The sequence below is a fragment of the Mollisia scopiformis genome (genome assembly GCF_001500285.1).
Source record: "Mollisia scopiformis unplaced genomic scaffold LY89scaffold_8, whole genome shotgun sequence".
NCBI lineage: Eukaryota > Fungi > Ascomycota > Leotiomycetes > Helotiales > Mollisiaceae > Mollisia > Mollisia scopiformis.
Genome location: NW_017263588.1, coordinates 1,126,551 through 1,144,634, shown reverse-complemented (window position 1 = coordinate 1,144,634; position 18,084 = coordinate 1,126,551). Strand labels below are relative to the sequence as shown.

At 46.3% G+C, this 18,084-nt stretch overlaps 9 protein-coding genes across 9 annotated transcripts; 3 read left to right on the top strand and 6 right to left on the bottom strand.

The window, feature by feature from the left end:
• Positions 1 to 83: 83 nt before the first annotated feature.
• LY89DRAFT_490921 (uncharacterized protein) lies at positions 84 to 2,863 on the top strand. The gene is made up of 4 exons (XM_018207897.1): positions 84 to 682; positions 730 to 1,212; positions 1,266 to 1,753; positions 1,800 to 2,863. The coding sequence occupies exons 1-4, from the start codon at positions 370 to 372 to the stop codon at positions 2,733 to 2,735; spliced, it is 2,220 nt and encodes a 739-aa protein (XP_018073808.1). The 5' UTR covers positions 84 to 369; the 3' UTR covers positions 2,736 to 2,863.
• On the top strand, positions 2,864 to 4,132 carry LY89DRAFT_490922 (L-fuculose-phosphate aldolase). The gene is made up of 4 exons (XM_018207898.1): positions 2,864 to 3,283; positions 3,339 to 3,420; positions 3,469 to 3,915; positions 3,965 to 4,132. The coding sequence occupies exons 1-4, from the start codon at positions 2,991 to 2,993 to the stop codon at positions 4,037 to 4,039; spliced, it is 897 nt and encodes a 298-aa protein (XP_018073807.1). The 5' UTR covers positions 2,864 to 2,990; the 3' UTR covers positions 4,040 to 4,132.
• A 446-nt stretch (positions 4,133 to 4,578) lies between these two features.
• On the bottom strand, positions 4,579 to 5,095 carry LY89DRAFT_581524 (uncharacterized protein; the record flags this gene model as incomplete). The annotated part of the gene is made up of 3 exons (XM_018209114.1): positions 4,579 to 4,665; positions 4,713 to 4,797; positions 4,878 to 5,095. The coding sequence occupies 3 exons, from the start codon at positions 5,093 to 5,095 to the stop codon at positions 4,579 to 4,581; spliced, it is 390 nt and encodes a 129-aa protein (XP_018073806.1).
• A 481-nt stretch (positions 5,096 to 5,576) lies between these two features.
• LY89DRAFT_780394 (kinase-like protein) lies at positions 5,577 to 7,180 on the bottom strand (the record flags this gene model as incomplete). The annotated part of the gene is made up of 4 exons (XM_018222375.1): positions 5,577 to 6,061; positions 6,123 to 6,204; positions 6,258 to 6,612; positions 6,669 to 7,180. The coding sequence occupies 4 exons, from the start codon at positions 7,178 to 7,180 to the stop codon at positions 5,577 to 5,579; spliced, it is 1,434 nt and encodes a 477-aa protein (XP_018073805.1).
• A 771-nt stretch (positions 7,181 to 7,951) lies between these two features.
• Positions 7,952 to 9,803, bottom strand: LY89DRAFT_706183 (glycoside hydrolase family 28 protein; the record flags this gene model as incomplete). The annotated part of the gene is made up of 9 exons (XM_018217505.1): positions 7,952 to 8,081; positions 8,131 to 8,572; positions 8,618 to 8,702; positions 8,754 to 8,920; positions 8,970 to 9,034; positions 9,139 to 9,258; positions 9,306 to 9,405; positions 9,456 to 9,669; positions 9,798 to 9,803. 9 exons carry the CDS (start codon positions 9,801 to 9,803, stop codon positions 7,952 to 7,954), a joined length of 1,329 nt encoding a protein of 442 aa, XP_018073804.1.
• An 833-nt stretch (positions 9,804 to 10,636) lies between these two features.
• LY89DRAFT_683288 (uncharacterized protein) lies at positions 10,637 to 11,628 on the bottom strand. The gene has a single exon (XM_018214673.1). The coding sequence runs from the start codon at positions 11,444 to 11,446 to the stop codon at positions 10,784 to 10,786; it is 663 nt and encodes a 220-aa protein (XP_018073803.1). The 5' UTR covers positions 11,447 to 11,628; the 3' UTR covers positions 10,637 to 10,783.
• Positions 11,629 to 12,129: 501 nt separating this feature from the next.
• Positions 12,130 to 13,028, bottom strand: LY89DRAFT_581216 (S133a Anfaea-ferulic acid complex; the record flags this gene model as incomplete). The annotated part of the gene is made up of 2 exons (XM_018209103.1): positions 12,130 to 12,520; positions 12,571 to 13,028. 2 exons carry the CDS (start codon positions 13,026 to 13,028, stop codon positions 12,130 to 12,132), a joined length of 849 nt encoding a protein of 282 aa, XP_018073802.1.
• A 1,023-nt stretch (positions 13,029 to 14,051) lies between these two features.
• Positions 14,052 to 15,257, top strand: LY89DRAFT_642512 (NAD(P)-binding protein; the record flags this gene model as incomplete). Its single annotated transcript, XM_018211755.1, has 2 exons — positions 14,052 to 14,519; positions 14,567 to 15,257. 2 exons carry the CDS (start codon positions 14,052 to 14,054, stop codon positions 15,056 to 15,058), a joined length of 960 nt encoding a protein of 319 aa, XP_018073801.1. The 3' UTR covers positions 15,059 to 15,257.
• On the bottom strand, positions 15,124 to 16,744 carry LY89DRAFT_581002 (uncharacterized protein; the record flags this gene model as incomplete). The annotated part of the gene is made up of 4 exons (XM_018209087.1): positions 15,124 to 15,569; positions 15,628 to 16,132; positions 16,217 to 16,282; positions 16,409 to 16,744. 4 exons carry the CDS (start codon positions 16,742 to 16,744, stop codon positions 15,124 to 15,126), a joined length of 1,353 nt encoding a protein of 450 aa, XP_018073800.1.
• Positions 16,745 to 18,084: the final 1,340 nt, after the last annotated feature.

Here is an 18,084-nt window from a genome sequence, read left to right as displayed (position 1 = left end):
GCAGCGGAATGGCGAAGGCTACAGGGCCAAAGATGGCTGATGTTCTTATCAAGGTCCACAAAACCCCAAAGACCTTGTGAGTTGCAACGCTCAACCTAGGAGCCGGTGAATAGAGAGTTGCTGGGAAATGCCTTGGAGCCCATAGGTCACCCGGAAGAGTGGAACCCAGTGCCGTCGAGAGTGGGACTTCCTGAAATGATCTTGCCCGGTATATTCGGACCTGCTGAATCTTCGATTCTCCAAATACGTGCTTCAAATCGTCGTCGCCTGCCTCTTTCCCTGTTTGTTGATGGTTGATGTTGATGTAAGGTAGGAAAACCTGGACTGTGGTAAAGGAAAGCAGCGCTTACCTAAGCATCCCAACCGCAAATGCCTCCGTCAAGTTCATCGAAGAGGCCTCGACCGATCCGCCGTGCTGAACGCAAGCTATCTGCTGTGCAACCTCGACCAAGAACGCACGCATTTACAGGATGCCTTACCTGTCGAGAGCGGCATGTGAAATGCGACCTGGGGCAGCCAACATGCCAGAATTGTGCGAGATTAAAGGTTGCATGCGAGGGGTATGCGCGGAAATATTCGTGGATGCCTCCCAAGATTCCAGGCCAGAAGAGACGACTCTCAGGTCCAGATCCTATCGAAGAAGTAGAAGAAAGTCAGAGCAGTCGTAGAGTACTATTCTCAGGTGGGTGCCGAGACTTGCAGTATAGCATGGAGACTGATTTAGCAAAGATGAAGAGAGAGAGGCCATGATCATTCAAATGAGAGACGAATGCTGTTCGGTTTCTTCCAATCTTGGCCTTGATGGAGTGCTTCGAGAATTACAAGACCGGATTCCTGGAAACCAATTTTTGAGGATTGGTCCTTTCGGAATTCTTCCCCTAAATAACGAGTCTCCCAAAACAGAGTCGCCATCCGATGATGCTCACGATGTTGAGTTAGTAGCGAGAATCAAGACGCCCGAGTTGAATTTGTCGCTGTCTCAATTCTCTTGGGGTGACATCGATGACCTTCAGACATGGGATGCATTAGAGACTGAATCCGCCACGGCACTTGTGAACTTGAGATTCACACCGGACAAAGATCTGTGCAGCGCGGACACCCCATCTCAGTGGTTAATATCAAGATCGACATCAGCAGTTCATTTGAATTATCAAAGCAATGAGCAAGAACTCGAATCGGAGCTGCATATTCAAAACCTCATGACGAGCAATGGTAATTGCCATAGTCTCCATCATTATTCTATCTGCTGACACTCAAAGGAACAGAGAAAGATACAGAGACTGAAGACGTGGAACTATCTTTAACCTCTTGGCAAAATCTGCCCTCCATCATCACCATGTCCAATGAAGAAAATATGTCCAAAATTCCGTCCGAGGCTCGTTTGTTGCTGGACTACTATTCCACAAAAATTATTGATCTCATGTCAATGTCACCTAGACAGAAGCCTCCTTGGAAAACAATCCATTTACCATGTGCTATGAGCGCTCTTGCCGAGCTGATTGTGTACGGTGAAACCAGAACTTTCGCGAAGATGGCACTTTTCTATGCACTTCTCTCAATCAGCTCCTTTCAAATTGGTCTTGGCACCAAACACTGCACCGAGACTGGTCGCTACTGGCTTGAGAGAGGTAATTACCATAAGAAGAAATCCGAAAAGTATCTTCGATCTGCTCTGGATACGAGCATGTCGAAGTCATCTCGCGGAAAGTACAAAGAAATACTGATGACTACTCTTAGTATGGTCACTATTGGTGTAAGTGTTCTCAACGTCCTGAAATTCAAAACTGATCATCTGGCAGGTCTTCAGTGGAAATATGCAAGATGTCCACATATACTTGGCTGAGAGCGAAAGTCTGATTCGTACCGAAGGATTACCGAAGCCTGTGAAGTCGCAAAAAGTTTCCAAACTGCACCATATATTTTCATTTCTCAAAATCATTCATGAAAGCACTTCACTGAGGGGTACGAAACAAACAGCAGTCAGCAATAGCGACCCTTGGGCGAAAAATAGTACAGACAATCTGGCAGAATCGAACGATTTTGCGCAATCGGCAAGCTCCAGACTTGCTTGGGTCCAGGAAGATGAGACTGAAGATCCGGAGGACGCACTTTTCGTTTCAATATACCAGCTTCCTACCACGTTGCTATCTCTACTCTCACAAACATCGTCACTATGCAAGCAGCTAATGTCTCCGGAATCATCGACTCCTGAATTCGCCCGCAGGTGCCAGCTCATTGAAGACAGGATATTCAGATGGAAAGCTCCAGCAAACCTCAGCTTGAAGAATTATTTTAGCAGTACCAATTCAGCCGACATGTGTTCACCTGATGCTGCAGCAGAAGAGATAGCTGCGCATCTCGTCAACGCTACTTACCAAGCTCTGATCGTCCATTTCCAGAGGCAGATCCGCAACACAAATCCTCGAGTCCTGCAACACTATGTGATCAGCGCCGCAGACCATCTTCTGGCACACGAGCAACTGAAGCAAAGTCTCAAAATTGCCACTGCACCATTTCCGTGGCCTGGATTTATTGTTGGATGTGAGGCATACGACTTTGCTGCTCGACAGAAAATGGACATGTATCTCAAGCTTGTTCGCTACTACAACGTGGGAAGTCTTGTTGAAGCGGAGAAAGTGGTTTACGAGGTCTGGAGACGACAAGACTCGGGTCAACTTGATAACCACTGGGGGGACGTTTTGAAGGATTGGGGTATGGAAGTTGTCCTGACTTAAAATTTGCCATTTTCGAAACACCATCAGAGCAAAAGCGTCTTCCCAAGCCCACTCTTCTTTCAGAAGTGCTTTCTCCATAGCCAGGTCAGCTGACTGCCCACTATGTTGTGGGTCTTCCAGAAAGGAAGGAGACCGCGAGTGTAAACTGTCCTAGAGATTCTACTAACGGCCAATGATATCTGCCATCCTCTACCATATTACCTTCCTGGTCCCATCTTCAGCAGATACCAATCCCTCCCGATCGAATTGTCCACTATGTCAGCTTCAGCCACTCAGATTCAGACTGCCCAGCAGCCGCAGGAGAAGCTGAAACTATCCAATAGCCCACCGGGACGAACTTTAACAGCTGCGCAGGAAGCAATTTCTGCTGGAGGATATACTTTGCCAGGCCTGCCCACATTCTCGAATTTCGAAAGTCATCGACAATGGATCCGAGAACACATGGCGGCCGCCTTCAGGTCAATGGGCAGACAGGGCCTGGCAGAAGGACTTGCAGGTCACATCTCTGTCAGGGATCCAGAGCATAGTGACAGATTTTGGATGAATCCGTAAGTGATTATTGAGCTAGTGGCTTGCCAAGCAAGAGCTAACGTCTCTTGGTAGACTTGGTGTTCATTTCTCAATGATGAAGGCATCTGATATGGTGCTCGTTGACTACAAAGGCAATGTGGTCGGAGGGAATAAGGTGCGCGAGGAGTGAAGTTTTTCTAATGTCCAAGACTAACGTACTCAGGTTGCTGTCAATGCGGCTGGCTTTCAAATCCATTCCGCAGTCCACCGTGCTCGCCCTGACGTCGATGCTGCTTGTCATGATCATGGAATATCTGGTCGGGCCTGGTCTGCATTTGGAAAGCCCTTGGATATGCTTTGTCAAGACTCTTGTGTCTTCTATGACGCACATTCAGTATACAACAACTTTGGCGGAGTAGTATTCGAAGGCGAGGAGGCAGAACGCTTGGCGCATAGCGTTGCTGGAAAGAACAAAGCTGTGATATTACAGAATCACGGGCTGTTGACAGTCGGAGAGACAGTTGACGAAGCGACGTACTTGTTCCAATTGATGGAAAGGTTGTGCGAAATTCAGTTGAAGGTGGAGGCAGCAGCTGCGCCTGGAAACTTGGAGAAAGTATTTGTCAAAGAGGACGCAGCAAAGTACACTTTCGAAATGGCGCAAGATCCTGTGAGTTCTCATATTCAAGAGTAGCGTGATGAGAGCTGACATGCGACAGTTGACTTTGTATCAAGAATTCCAGCCTACATTCAAGTATGAGTTGTGGAAGAGTAAAGGCGAGTTGAAAGGATAGTTTGCTAAATTAAAATGCCGTTTCTCTGTTGTTCCGGTCTAATAATGCCTTCGGTCGTCGCGATACCGATGTCCAGGCATTTCTGATATTGTATTTCCAAAATTCTCCTGCCCAGCTATCACTTCAAGAGGCTGGACCTACATAGCAAGCTTGCTATGCGTAGATACTTCTTCATCCTGAAGCGCAATGCTATCTGCTATCCAATTTCCATATTGCCTCCTTTCTTCTCGTTTTAAGAACAAAAACATCAAATGCCAAAAACGCCAAAGGGATATGCAAGTGAAATGCCATTCGCGATCAAGGACAGCCAATCATTATCAGACTGAGAAAATAATCTTTGGGGGCGAGAACGAGAGATCAGTGCAAGGACTAACGCTGAAATTGTGCATGTATTCGATTCCAAGACCCCCACTCTCCCGAAACTTGATACAAGCAAGGCATGAGGCGCGCGCATCGATCAATCTAGCTCATAAATGTAGCAACTTCAGCTCGCAATCAGACATCTCCGTGTTGATTAGTTCGACACCATTGACCTTGGCTTATAAAAGTGGCTTAGTCGGATCTCCGACGAAAGAATCGAGCTTCTTCTGACTATAGACATCTCCTTCGACGAGTTTCTCAAAGGCCTATAGAGTTATTAGTGATTATGCGCAGTAATTTTGGAGAGTCTTACCCCGTCACCAGTGACCTTGATCAGTGTAGGCAGATTCGTCACAGAAAATGGTGCTTGTCTCCAAGGATTGTCACTATTTCTCCACCTATATATGTTATCAGTCTCTTTTCTCACAGACGTCATCCGGGACAGGATCTAAAGAGCTGATGGGATATTGACACTTACTCATCTCTCTGTCCAGCGTATGCAACTTTCACCTCCTCGGCTCCACTAGCGAATTTTGAGTTGACGAATGATTCTGCTTCACGACAGTCGCCACACCATGATCTTCCGTTCGTCAGTGAGGCGTAGACCACGAGAAACGATGATTTGGTGGGTGTCGCGGTGGACTTTAGCCATGCTGCAACAGCGGCTGGGGCTTCGTTGGTGACTGTGAGGGGCATGGCGGGGTAAATGGTGGGGTGATTTGCAGGTTCTTGGGCACAGTTTATGCTGGTTGCAAAGTTGAAGGACGAAATTTGAGGATCTGAGGAATCTTTATGTATTCATCGACGATAGATTTGTAAAGATGATCGAAGATAAATCTGGAACCTTTCTTTGATTAGTTTGGTGGCGTGCGAGGGGAAGAAAATTTAAAATCTCGCTTGAAGGGGCAGTCACGTGTAAATGTCTCAATATAGGGGAGGGGAGGCGAGAGTAAACGTACACACAAAGGATGCTGAGTTTTATCCTCTGCTCTTCTTTCAGCATGTATTTCTAGATGAGACATCTATCGCAGTTCGTGAAGCTGGAGGCACCCACGAGACTCCGCACGAAAATTCTTCGATCCATTGCCGAAGCATGTGGATGAAATTTTGAATTTGTCCTAGATGACTAAATTGAATTTCAGTGCTCATTCTATTAAATATTATGTGAAACTAATAATCAAATAGCATTGGGAAAGCGATCAATGGGATGCGCTTTGCATCTCGGCAGCATAGCGTCAATGGCCCGTTGTTCTTGCTTAGGCGGCACCGCTTTCTTTCCACACGCCTGTCCTCTCCTTGGACCTCTCTGCAATACCGCCCTACAGGTACATGCATACAAAGTGACATCCCTAGGTTCTGGAACCAGAAAGTCCGCCCAATTATCAATAGGCGCAACTTCAATAGCTGCTAGATATCCATCAATGGCAATATCTTTCAGCCTGATTAGCTCAGGCCGATGAGTCCGATTTGAGTATAGACATTCGAAAATCGTATCTTTCAGAGTCTTGCTGTATGCATACTCTGGTGCGTCTAAGTTCTTCCCATAGGTATTACCTTTAGGAACAGCCCCGTTGAGCATACGCTCTGGAAGGAAGGGCTCGGATGCTTTTGGTGGCCTTCGGGCAAGCATTGCTAGTTGCCACATAACGCATCCAATGCCCCCTAAAAGTTTCGAGTCAGTAAATATTTATGTGAAGAAGTACAGTGAGAGATTGAAACTTACAAACGTTGGTGCGCCAGTCGTAATTCCCAACTGTTGGATCATTTTCGTACCCCTTGTAGTCCCATCCTGCTGTAAATTGCTCCTAGTCCTCATATCAGCAAAGTTCCAGAAAAGTCTGAAAGATCATTGACTCACAGGAGCGTAGTAAGGATTTGTTCCATAAGTCCTCATCTTCTCGCATTGATCGGCATACAATTGTCCCGACCTTCCTCTTGGCATTTGTCTACTTATCCCAAAATCTCCCATTTTGAAGACGGGAGTATAGGGGTGGTCTGGCTCGCTTTTATTACCGAGGAAGATGTTGTCTGGTTTTATATCAAAGTGAACTACGGGTACCCAATCTTCTCTCTCTTCATCCGAGATTGGAGAAACAATAGTACCATTGACCATATCTTCGAGGAACTCTCCTCCCGCGTATTCCATAGCCGTACATCCATCTATCAGACAATCAAAAAACAGCCACAGGGTAGCTTCTGAAAAGAATTTCTGTCTGAAATCAACCGGTCATCAGTAAAGTTCTATGCATGGAAATTTTGCAGATCTTACTCATCTATTCTTTTATTCAATAACTGCTGAGCAGAGCCCAATGGCCCGGTCTCCAAGTATAACCTCCTTGTCACGCCGTCCCACTCAGGTCCAAGACCTTCGTCACTTGCCATGATGGGTGATGAAGAGGCTTCCAGTCCGATGATATGCGCTGAGCCTCTTACCGAAAGAATCGTTGAGAAATCTCCCTCACCCTTAAGGTCAAGCTTCCCGGGGTTCTCATTGATCTCTGACAGCTCCTTGACCACTAGACTACGTCCTGTCTCTGCATGTTCAAAAACAGCTAGTTGGGCCGTACCCTCTCCCAGATATTTTGTACCTTTCCATCCCGGACCCAGATCGTGGAATTCGCGCGCCATGTACTCCAGCTGCTCCTCTGTATAAGGCAAAGTGATTGGTGGCCTCGCTTCTCGAATTGGGTTTGCGAATGGAACAAAAACAGGAGGCGGAAGATCATCAAGTTCGACGCCATCCCATACTGCTGTGCGATAGTACGTGTTTGCTTCGGCCATAGTGAATTCCGGCTCCCCACGGTACCTCCGGAAAAAATTTATCTTATCGAGTTTTGGCGGCATTTTGGCGATTGGTATGAGGACAACAAGATGGACAATCTCTTGTCAGCGAAAGTATAGCAATGATTATAACATATGCATTGTTCGGGTTTCAAGGAATTAAATATGCTGTGTTTGGGATTCTCTTTGTTGCAACTTGTGGCCGCTTTCACTGAAAGGTCACACAAAGTAAAAGGTTCGAGCGCAAACATCGACCTCACCATTGTTTGCATTCTTTACGGCTAAATTAAAAAATTGACTGAAGCTTTTCCATTATGCTAGCATAACAATGTCGTTCTCTGATTGAGTGTACAGTAATGAAATATAGGAACAGCCGCTAAGCGAGCCCCCTGAATTTAGCGAAGGTCACTAAAAGTGACCGATCTCGATTTTGGGCCAAACGTCAAGTTTCTCCATTGCGTTTCTAATGAAATGCTCTCATATGAAAGTACTTATGAATATAATTAAGTTTAGATAGCTACAAAATAATCACATTTTCAGCCGTTGATATTTTTGATGCGGGGTAACGAGTGCGGGGTCATATGATCGCTAAATAAGCCCAAGATTCAGGAATGTCGGCCTACAAAAACCAGGAATGAGGATGGTTTCGCGGAGAACTTGATTGTTTGTCACAAGTATATACATGAAAATCATAATGAACAACAACTGCTACATCAACAAAAAGACATTTAGACAATGGTGATTTTGAGTATAATCGCTACTGTGTGCAATTTATCCCAGTAAAGTGCTGTAGGGCGTGATACTAGGGAAGAAAGATGCAGGAATAGTTGGAATGGCGATACTGGCTGTGATGCCCAAACCCGATGAGAGTTCTCCAGCCATAGTCGTATATGTATAGTCGCTAGACACAAGTCAGCGTTTTTTCTCGTCATTGGAAATCCAACTCTTACCTCATAGTGGTGACAGTGTAGGTGGTTGTGTAGGTCGAATACGATGTTCCATCGTTCAAGCACGGTCCGGACCCATACGCATTCTCACATTTGTAAAGCTCTTCATCCCCAGACTCGGTCCAGATGTAAAAGGCATCTATGGTAATGTCGTAACATGGAACTTCAGATGGACACAAGACTTGAATTGGTGCACGATTTTCACCATCTGCGCACGTGCCGTGCCAGTGCTCAAAAGACAAGTCATAATACTCAACGCCGTCTCCAGCGGCTAAAGTCTCATCGGTCCAGTATGCATTGACATCGAGGGTGTAAGCGTTGGTGTGGCCCATGAAGTTATTGAATGCGCAATTATAGACTGATCCGCTGCCGCCATTGCTCTTGATCATGAACATTTGGTTGCAGTTCTGGGAATAAATGTGATTGTATTCCACGTTGAAGATGGCTGGAAGAACTTAGCAGGACGCTCATTCCATGGAGGATTTATTACCTGTATCTGCACCCAGTGACCCGATTGCGCATCCACCGGACCAGTTGCAAAAGATATTTTCTACCATGATGTAACTTGCGGGACTCTGAGAAGGGGTTAGAAAGCTCCAAAAGCAATATTAGGATTCGCTTCTCACCTTGACAGTGACGCATTCATCCTTGTTTGTTACTTCAACATCATGAACCCAGATATTAGTTCCCCAGACATCGATGCCATCCAGGCCACCTTCGTTACCACCACGGATGACCATATTGTATACTTCACCATTGGTGCAAGTGTCAAAAGTCAAGTGGTATTGCGGCGCTGTTATGAAGTTAGCTGATATGAAAAGACGAGGCATAAGCGCTCCTACAGTCAACGAGGACGAAGTCATGAACCGAGAAGTCAGTGACTTCGTACAAACGAAGAATGCGAGGTCTATGCAAGCAATTAGATCCTGAAGAATATAAGACAAGGAATTCTACTCACCCATACGTTCCGTCTACGGTTGAACTTAGCAACAGCCTCTATTGTCAAAATGCGTGTAGCACTCACCAGTGGCAAATTCATAGCCGTAGCCCTGAATAGCACCTGCGGAGGTTCCACTATAGAATTCAAAGTCCTTGGTGTTCTCGATGTAAATCATATTCCCGCTCGCCGTTCTACGTCGATCAGCCATCGTCCTCAGACGAGGTTGTTTGTCACTTACCCGGTCCGGTAAATGATGCCCTCAAGATTGATCGAGATGGCACTTCCTCCAGAGAGAGTGATCCAAGTTCCTAGGCCATATTTGCCAGACGGAATATAGACTTTCTGATGTCAGTACATATATGAATGTAAGGCCTATAGTTAACCTAACCTTCTCCGCCATCAACACAAGCTGCCCATGCAGAGGTGATGGCGGCAGAATTATCAGTGGTAGCTGATGCAACGCCACCATAGTCTAGAATATTGCAGACTTTCGTAGCAGCTTTCTCAGCTCTAGTCGTGAGAGGACCAACAGTACCGGAGAGTTGTGCATTGGCTAGGAAGGGAAGTGCCAAGGCAGCGTAGACAATGGAAATAATAATAGTCTTCATCTTGAAGTAGAGCTCAATCCAATAGACGCACAAGGAGGAAATACGAGTGTGGGAAATGTCTTATAAGATTGATGGCGTGAAGCTGCGACAACAGACTTCGCGTTATCGGGATAACGATCAACCGTCATGGTGCTCGGGGTAATCTTCCATTTCGTGGTAATGCAACACCATTTTTACTTTCTCGCTCGAAGGTGGTTGCAAATCCACGAATGGTGTGATTTTGCATACTTATTGATCTCTCTCGAATCTTTTCTTCGCTCCTTTTCTTCGGCGAACGACCATCTTGGCATGTCCTCCGCATGCCTGCATCGCATCCACTTATTTCCGGAATTGGATCCCTCAAAGATTCCGTTTCGTTGAACTGATCCTTTGAAGTAGTGCTCCTAAGCAAACGAACAAGAGTGACAAACATTTCTGATGTCAAAGCAAGCCACGCTCTTTAGGCGGGAAACAGAGTCGAGTCTCTTGGTCGCAGCTAATGAGAAAGTCTTCGCGATGTTCCACTGGAGGCCGCACACTTGATGTACTGTAGGTGGAGAAACTCCAATCTTTTAATGGATCAAAGGAAATTTGCCGCGTGTTTCGGCATCGCAATTCCAATCTTGAGCCAATGAATTGCACTTACCCCACATTCCTCCATTGTTCCCTGCACTTAATCGCCAAGCTTTTCTCCGTTATAATTCTTCCGTTGCTGGGTCATGCTGCAGATCAGATCATTAGAAAGCTTCTCGAAGATAGGGTCTGGGACTTTATGCTTGACTCTTAAGCGTAATTCCAGTGGCATTTGAGTGTCGATGGTGGAAGATGGAGAAAGGCACGTGATTCGTTGAATGCGGGCTCTTACCTAGGTACGTATCTCTGGACTACCAATAGATATCAGAAGATAGACAGCTGGGAGAGCGATTCTGGCGTTCGGAATAAACGCGCAAAGCATAATGATTGCAAACAGTCTTTAGAAATGCACAGCTAATACATAAATAGATTTCAACCGGAGCAGGCTAGGCAAGGTACATTGAAGAGTTTGTTGGAGAACTTCCATTGAAATTTTAGAAGGTGCTAAGCTAGCTCCAAGACGGGGGTACAGATGTATAAGAAGCCTTCCTCCTCCTTACAGCGCAGCCATGAGTCCCAAAACACCAAAGAGACCCGCAAAGCTCAAAGAAACGCCCCCATTCAGCGGAGCAGCCGCAGAAGATCCTTTCGACGAAGCAGCAGTTCCAGTCGTAGAGGAAGTCGAACTTGATTCTGAATCAGAGGATTTCGTAGCCGCACCAGTGGCACTCGTTCCAGTCGTCTTTCCATTTCCGGTTGACTTTGGTGTCGTGGAAACTCCACCACATGTGCCTGTTGGTGTGTAAGGCGTATAAGAATATGTATAAGAAGAATAGGTGCCCGTGATCGACGTATCCACACTGTAGCTGGTCGAATGAGCCGCATCCCAACTCGACAAGGCGATTTTATAGCTGGTAAGCGCGGATGTTACGTATGCTGGAGCGGTCGCAAGATAGCCTGGTGTGGTGGTTGGGATGGCACATGCGTCTGTGAATGAGGCTGCGTATACAGAGCCAGCAGACACGAGGTATGAGTTTACAGATGCGGGAAGAGTAGGCATTCCGGATAGGGCAGCATCGAGAGAAGAGAGGGAGGCAAGTTCGGAGCTCAACGCTGGATCGCCTGTTGGGAAGCTGGCGGTCGTTACTTGCGGTGCTGGTATTGGGTCGGCAAGCACGCAGGCTGTGAGGCTGAGAATAGCGACGTTTCTTGCGAACATATTTGCTATATTTTAAACTGAATGTCGACGTTTTCGAGGATTTCTTAGGAAGAGGGTTGAAGGTGGAAAACAGGAAGAAATCGACAAAAATGTTATAGAGTGCGGCCAAAACTACAATTATGAAGGAAATCAAATCTGCCTTGCCACAGCAGAAAATTACAATTCAAGCCACGGCGTGGAGGAAAGCTTGCCATGTGTGAACTCCTTTTGTATTTTTGGCAGCCACTAAGTGATATCGGGACGGGAAGGAGGTTAGCGAGATCAGGGGCTTATGCGAGGCGTCGGGGCTGAGATATGGTTCGTCAAGTATCAGACGAATTTTGTGATCTGGGACGGGCCAGATTGTGAAACTTCAATATTAAATGAGACAAGATCAGGCAACAAACACTTTTGGCGTTCGAGCTGAAAATGGAGAAGAAAAAGGAATAACGTCGACTTTCAAATTTCAACCCTGAGACGATTTTGAGAAGTAAATTTGTAGAACCATGAATTGATGTTTGCTATGAAGAAAAATGGGAAGCGATGCTTTGGAAATCCAATGAATTGTATGGAGATGCGCCACTGCCGGTTCATTTCCCGAAAAAGACGAATCGATACCGCCACAACGTTGCAACAAATACTTCCAGCGAAACAAGAGTGCAAGCAACTTCTTATGCATCCGGCCCGATTGATCAAGCAATACTTCAAAGGCATTGCCCCCCAATCACCAAAGGTTTACCCCAATATACCAAGTGTGCAGCATTGATGCCCGTTCCATTTTGACCACCACAGCATTCTGTCGTCTCGGCACCACAGATGTAACTGGTATTCGTCCCTGTTGGATCAGTATTCCAATATTCGAGGCCATGATGAACATAGCCGAGATCCAGTGGTGGCAAGTTCGGAACACCGTCATTTGCGTGCGTGCAGCGAAAGAATCGAGTTGTTTCTGAGCTATTGGTCTGAAAATGGGTGTCTATATATGATGCAAATGCTGCGTTGCCTGTGCGTGGTTCGCCCATCGTGTAGACAGTCATGTTCTCATATGTCGAAGAGAATTGTGCAGCTGCGAGAGCGGCTAAGGAGCCACCCAGACTAAATACCCATGTCAGTGAAGCCTTTTGAAATTTGAACTATATATCTACCTATGTCCGGTGATCACAACCCCGTAATCGGGATATTGAGAAGTTTGCGACTCGAGTAAACTCTGAACATCGTCCACGACCGATTCCCAGAGCAGGTAATAACCGCCGTGGACTTGACAGTTCGTGCAACTTGGCATGGTATCGAAATCGGCCAAGGTGTAGTTCATATCGGACTCATAGTTTTGTACACTTTCAGTGCCGCGGAAGGCGACCACGATCTCTTGAGCAGCATCGTCTCGAAGTATCCATCCATGAACATCTGTTTCGCTGTTGGTGATGTCGGTTACTTTAGTGAGTCCACCGGGAGAGAGGCAGAGATCGCCATCGTATGTTGCCATGCATATGGAAGCATAATGAATGAAGGTGTCGAGTAGTGCTGTGGATATTCCCTGGGTCTGCGTGGATGCTGGTGCAGCTACTATAAGCAAAAAGCAAATGGTTGCGATGAATGATTGCATAATAGCTGTGGGATAAAACGCTCTCGAATGACAACGCCACTGCAACCAGTCAATGTGGCAACGCAAACTCGATGCCATTTATATAAAGGCCAACGACCTCGAGCTTTAATTACGTTCATCTTTAATCTCGCTAGAGCAACTGCCGACGACACAAGTTCGAGGGAATGCAGACAAACCTGCTGCTGAAAAGTGCCAGACTCCTCATTTAGACATCACAAGCTTTCTAGAAACCGAGGCTTCAAAGAGTGAACTAGGCACTAAATAACAGATGAAATCTCGGTAGGAGCAATGATAGGTTTAATACACACTACACTCAAGGCACCAATGACGAATCATCAAGTCGGTAGTGCGAAGACTCGGTGTTTCGTTCCATTTCTGGCGTTTTGATGCGAACAGATGGAGGATCCTTGTCAATGATCGTCAACCCCGCAATTCTCCCCTGACCGGTATTGACACGTGAATTGAACTAAATCCAGAAATTTCCTGAAGTACTTTCGTAGTCAAAAGGGGTTCGTTTGCTGGAATGCAGTAAGACTCCACTTGAAATATAAAAGCAGAATTTGACATCACAGCATCGGAGGGCAAACGACACCTGGAACTCGCCAGTTATCATGTTGACATAGGTGCTCATAGACTTGTCTCCCTTCTTCATAATTTTTGTTCGAACACAAGTTCAAATTGTATCTCTCAAAAACAAAATCGTGGCACAGCTCGCCTCTTTGTAAGAAAGGTGAAGAGTCGGATGAAATTAGAGACGCTCCGGGAACTTATTTAGCTTCTCCGAAGATTCCCTGGAGTTCGCTAATATGACCACGGGAAATGCTACAGAGACTGGAGTTAAGCGCCGTTCACCAACTCCTTTTACTTACTCCGGATGAAGGATTTGGATACCAACATGGTGATTGTTAATCATTGTTCTGAGGCTTACTTGCTGGAAGTATATAAGTTCTGAGTAGATTTCAAGTCTGCTTCTTCTCCAGCTTCAAGATTCCCTTTTACTTGCCGACTCGATTTACTGCAGCAATGACGCACATCCAGAACATCGCTATCATGGGCGCAACAGGCAACCTTGGCTCTTTAGTAGTCAAGCACCTGCTTCAGTCACACAAAAAATTCAACATCACAGCGATCACCCGCTCAGACTCCACATCCACCCTCCCAGACCATCCCTCATTGATTGTCAAGAAAGGCGATTATTCGTCTCCAGAGTTCCTAGCCTCGGCATTCGCCGGCCAAGAAGCTGTCATCTTCACTTTATACCATACTGCTGTCCCCGAACAAGAAGTAAAATATATCGAAGCAGCCGCTGCTGCTGGTGTGAAATGGATCCTGCCGGTCGAGTTTGGAGGCGACAATGCGCATCCTCACATGTCGACTTTCGTCCCAGTTCACGCTAAGAAGACAGCTCCCAGGAAGAGGATCGAAGAACTGTCCAAGACTCACGAGGGTCTAAAATGGATTGGCGTCGTGACGAATCCTTGGTTTGACTTTGTGAGTCCGTTGCGATGAAAGAATGACCGAATAGCTGACGTAAATAGGCAATGGAACGATCCATGTGGGGCATCGATATCAAGAACAGGACAGCGAATTTAATGACCGGAAACACGGGCAGATTCAACACCACGAACCTGGATACTGTCGCTCTAGCCACTGCTCGTATTTTCAATCTGCCAATCCAGGACGACCACGGTCCTTCACTTGATATCTTCGGAAATCGATTTGTGTATGTAAGCTCGTTCCATGTGACGCAGCAAGAGATATTCTCTGCGGTTCAGCGGGTGACAGGGACGACTGATGCTGACTGGAAGATCACTCGTACGGATCTTCAAACCTGGATCGATGAAGGCGCGGAGAAGCTTTCGAAGGGCCAATTTATGGGAATGGTGAATCTTTTGATGGGAACTACCATGCAAGAAGGTGGTGGTGGCGATTTCGAGAGTAAGAGAGGTCCAACCAACAAGATTTTATGCTTGCCGGAAGAGGATCTGGATGAGTCGGTTTCAAAAATCGTGGATAAGGTCATGGCCTAGCGATCAAGCTGGTGAGTCTTAATACGAGCACTCGGTACTGCATCGTGAGTTTAATAGAAAGTGTTTCATTGGGCTTGACCGATCCAGATCTTGCGTTCGTTAGCGTGATACGTTCCATTTGAGCCGAAGTCTTGGCCTTTGATATACGGCCTATGTTCAAGCGTCGAAGTATCCGAGTCAATCTGTCCGTCTCCACTTGACTTATCAAAGAATTGACTCTTGTTCTGAAAGCTGAGCTCAATGACATCAGTCCTCACAATATTCTCCGTACTGTCACAAGCCTCTCGCTTGCCACTGATACTCGTCTTTCGTGTGGACCGGATGTAAGGTTCGGATCGTCTATTCAAGTTACGTGGACCAGAACTGCCATATCGTGCACTTGTTGGATCGGTGGTGCCTCGAGCTGATTTCCACGATTGCGGGATGAACGCCGAAAGGATGGGGAGTGATGCCGCCACAACACCAAAGCAGAGGTCGATCAAAGTCCAGTTTTCGAGAGCGACAAAATTCCCTAGAATTAATCGTCAGTGCTAACATTTTGCTAATGATGACAAGAAAACGGAGCTTACATAAGATGTCATAGAACGTAAGCCGTTTCTGCTCAATCTGCCTCATGAAGGATCCAACACAACTCATCGCTCCAATACTAAACACAAAATAAAGCCTGGCTTTCGTACCCCATCCCATCCTTACTTTCCAAAGAACAATCAATGGCACAGAGAGCAGTCCAAAATCCATGATGACGTGAATAACACTCAACGTACTCCCAACAATGTTATCACTGATACAATGAAAGGACTTTCCTTCTCTCCCAATCCGAATTGGATCCCAGCCTGCGTAAGAAGGATCACACTGAAACAACGTCCAGAACAGGGACAGCATAAGATAGCAGAAGAGAAGGAAGAGGAAGACGTTGTTGAAGACTGTCCAGGCGCGAGAGGTGAGAGACGTAAGACGTCGATTGAAGAGACAGATCGATACTTTGATAAAGCCGACAGCGAGGAAGAACATGGGTTTGGAGAGGTTGGAGAATCTTTTGAAGTGACCATATTCTTCGTATGTTACATCGTACATCTATAGTTAAAGATATGTCAGCTTTTGAGACTTGGTTGAGGGAACATAACTAAGACTAGTGGTGTCTCCACATGGGAACCATACATGTCTGCCTGCGCCTCCATATGTCACCGCACAGATCTGAAGCGTCGGCCATGTTATAGCAAGCAGCTGGAAGAAATTAGTACTGTCGAATCTGTTCAACATTCAGTCGCTCCAGACTCCCAGGCGGTAAAACCGGAGCCCTTATCCATGACATCTCGCTCTTCAAATCTCTCTCTTAAGAAATCCACTCACCACACCAGGAATGATAAAAACATCATCCCATCCCACCAATAACCCGCGTCTGAAGACCCTAACCCCCAATCGCAATCCAGTAACAATGATCATTACCGCTATCGCAATACTCATCGACAAAATAATCCGCGGTCCTCTCGTCTCGTATACATATTGTGCCGGTCTTGCCGGAGGGAGGAAAGCACCAAGCGCGGGATCTGTCGTCTTGCCAAATACCATCAACAAGTACTTTGCAATGTAATAGTCATCTGTCGTGTTCGGAGGGCTTCCAATGTGTGCAGAGACCGTGCCAGTGGGGATTGGTCCAAAGGTCGACGTAGAACTGGAGGTTGCCATCCTGTTGATGGGCTTGATTGCTGTAACTCTCAGGCACTTGATGTCTTCGATGACAATGAAGAAGATGGATTCGATAGATGTAAGACACAAAGAGTGTGGGGAGTAGAGAAGAAGCCTAGACCACTGCCGATCCTTTCAAAGCGGAGCTTTGCAACCACGAAGTGAGGCACCACTATCTGTAGAAGTAAGGGACTTCTTTTGTCAGCTTTTTGTGGTCTGATACCGTGAATGAGCAGCTCTACAGGCCTGCCATGAATTCAAAGACATCCGAACGAGAGCCAGAAATCAGCAGGTTTACCTTTCCGGAGAATATCCATGTGTACAAGAAATGTACTATCCGCACTCATCTCCTCCAATAAAACAGCATAAGGCGATGGGGAATTCCCGCGTGGGGCTCTGGATGATTGTTCTTGAGACGGGTGAGACGAATCGAGCCTGGGATGTCGTTCATGCCCGATAAAGGAGCTCTTGTCACTTGAATCTTGTATTGGTGCGGCGAATGGCTGCTAGTCTGACGGTTGCACTAGCAACATCCTTCCAAACTTTGTACCTGAGTCAGGTTTGCCGAATATAAATTAATGCGGAAGCCATCCGTTCACGGGCCCCACTGGGGCAAACCTTGATGAATGCGATAGATGAAGGACAGATGAAAAAACACCTTCAAACAGTAGTGCTGCGATGAGACGGCTTTGGGCTTCAGATCCAGTTGTACGCAATCCGACTTCGGAGTTGAAACTACGAGCACCTTTGTGTTGCTAGCCCCGTTCGAAGTCAGGATGGAAAATTCGCTAAGGTAATGTTCCTCGGAACTTTCCAGGGCAAAGTCGATTATGAATGCGAGCTTTGGCGAGAAAGTTACTTGAGAAACCTGAGAGAAAGTGAGGCAAATACCAAGAAATTGTCATAGGATAATCCTAGCGGACGGGATGACTACCGGAGAAGAGCACCCCGCATTTCTTGAAACATCTCCAGGATTTGCTGTTTGATAGAATTGAACAAGAAAGAATTGAATAGGCATTTGGGGATCAAGAAAGGTAACTGCGTGCCTTCGAATAGCAAAGTATTGGAATGAGCGTAATTATTAACTATTGAGTGACCGCTTTCTCTGTGATGATTGAAATAAGAGTTCATGTGATAGCATCCGAAGGATTCCCGATGAAATCTCGTTCTGCTAAGAGTTTGGTGAGATTTTGGACTTCAACAATCTCTTCCAAGATTTCTGGATCAGAAGGCGGAGATCGAATGGTTCGAGATATATTCTATGACAGTTGCGATTGGTAGTATGCAGCAAAGAGGGGTTCTCACCCGGAGGGAGCCGGTATGCGGGCCTTTCATCTGAA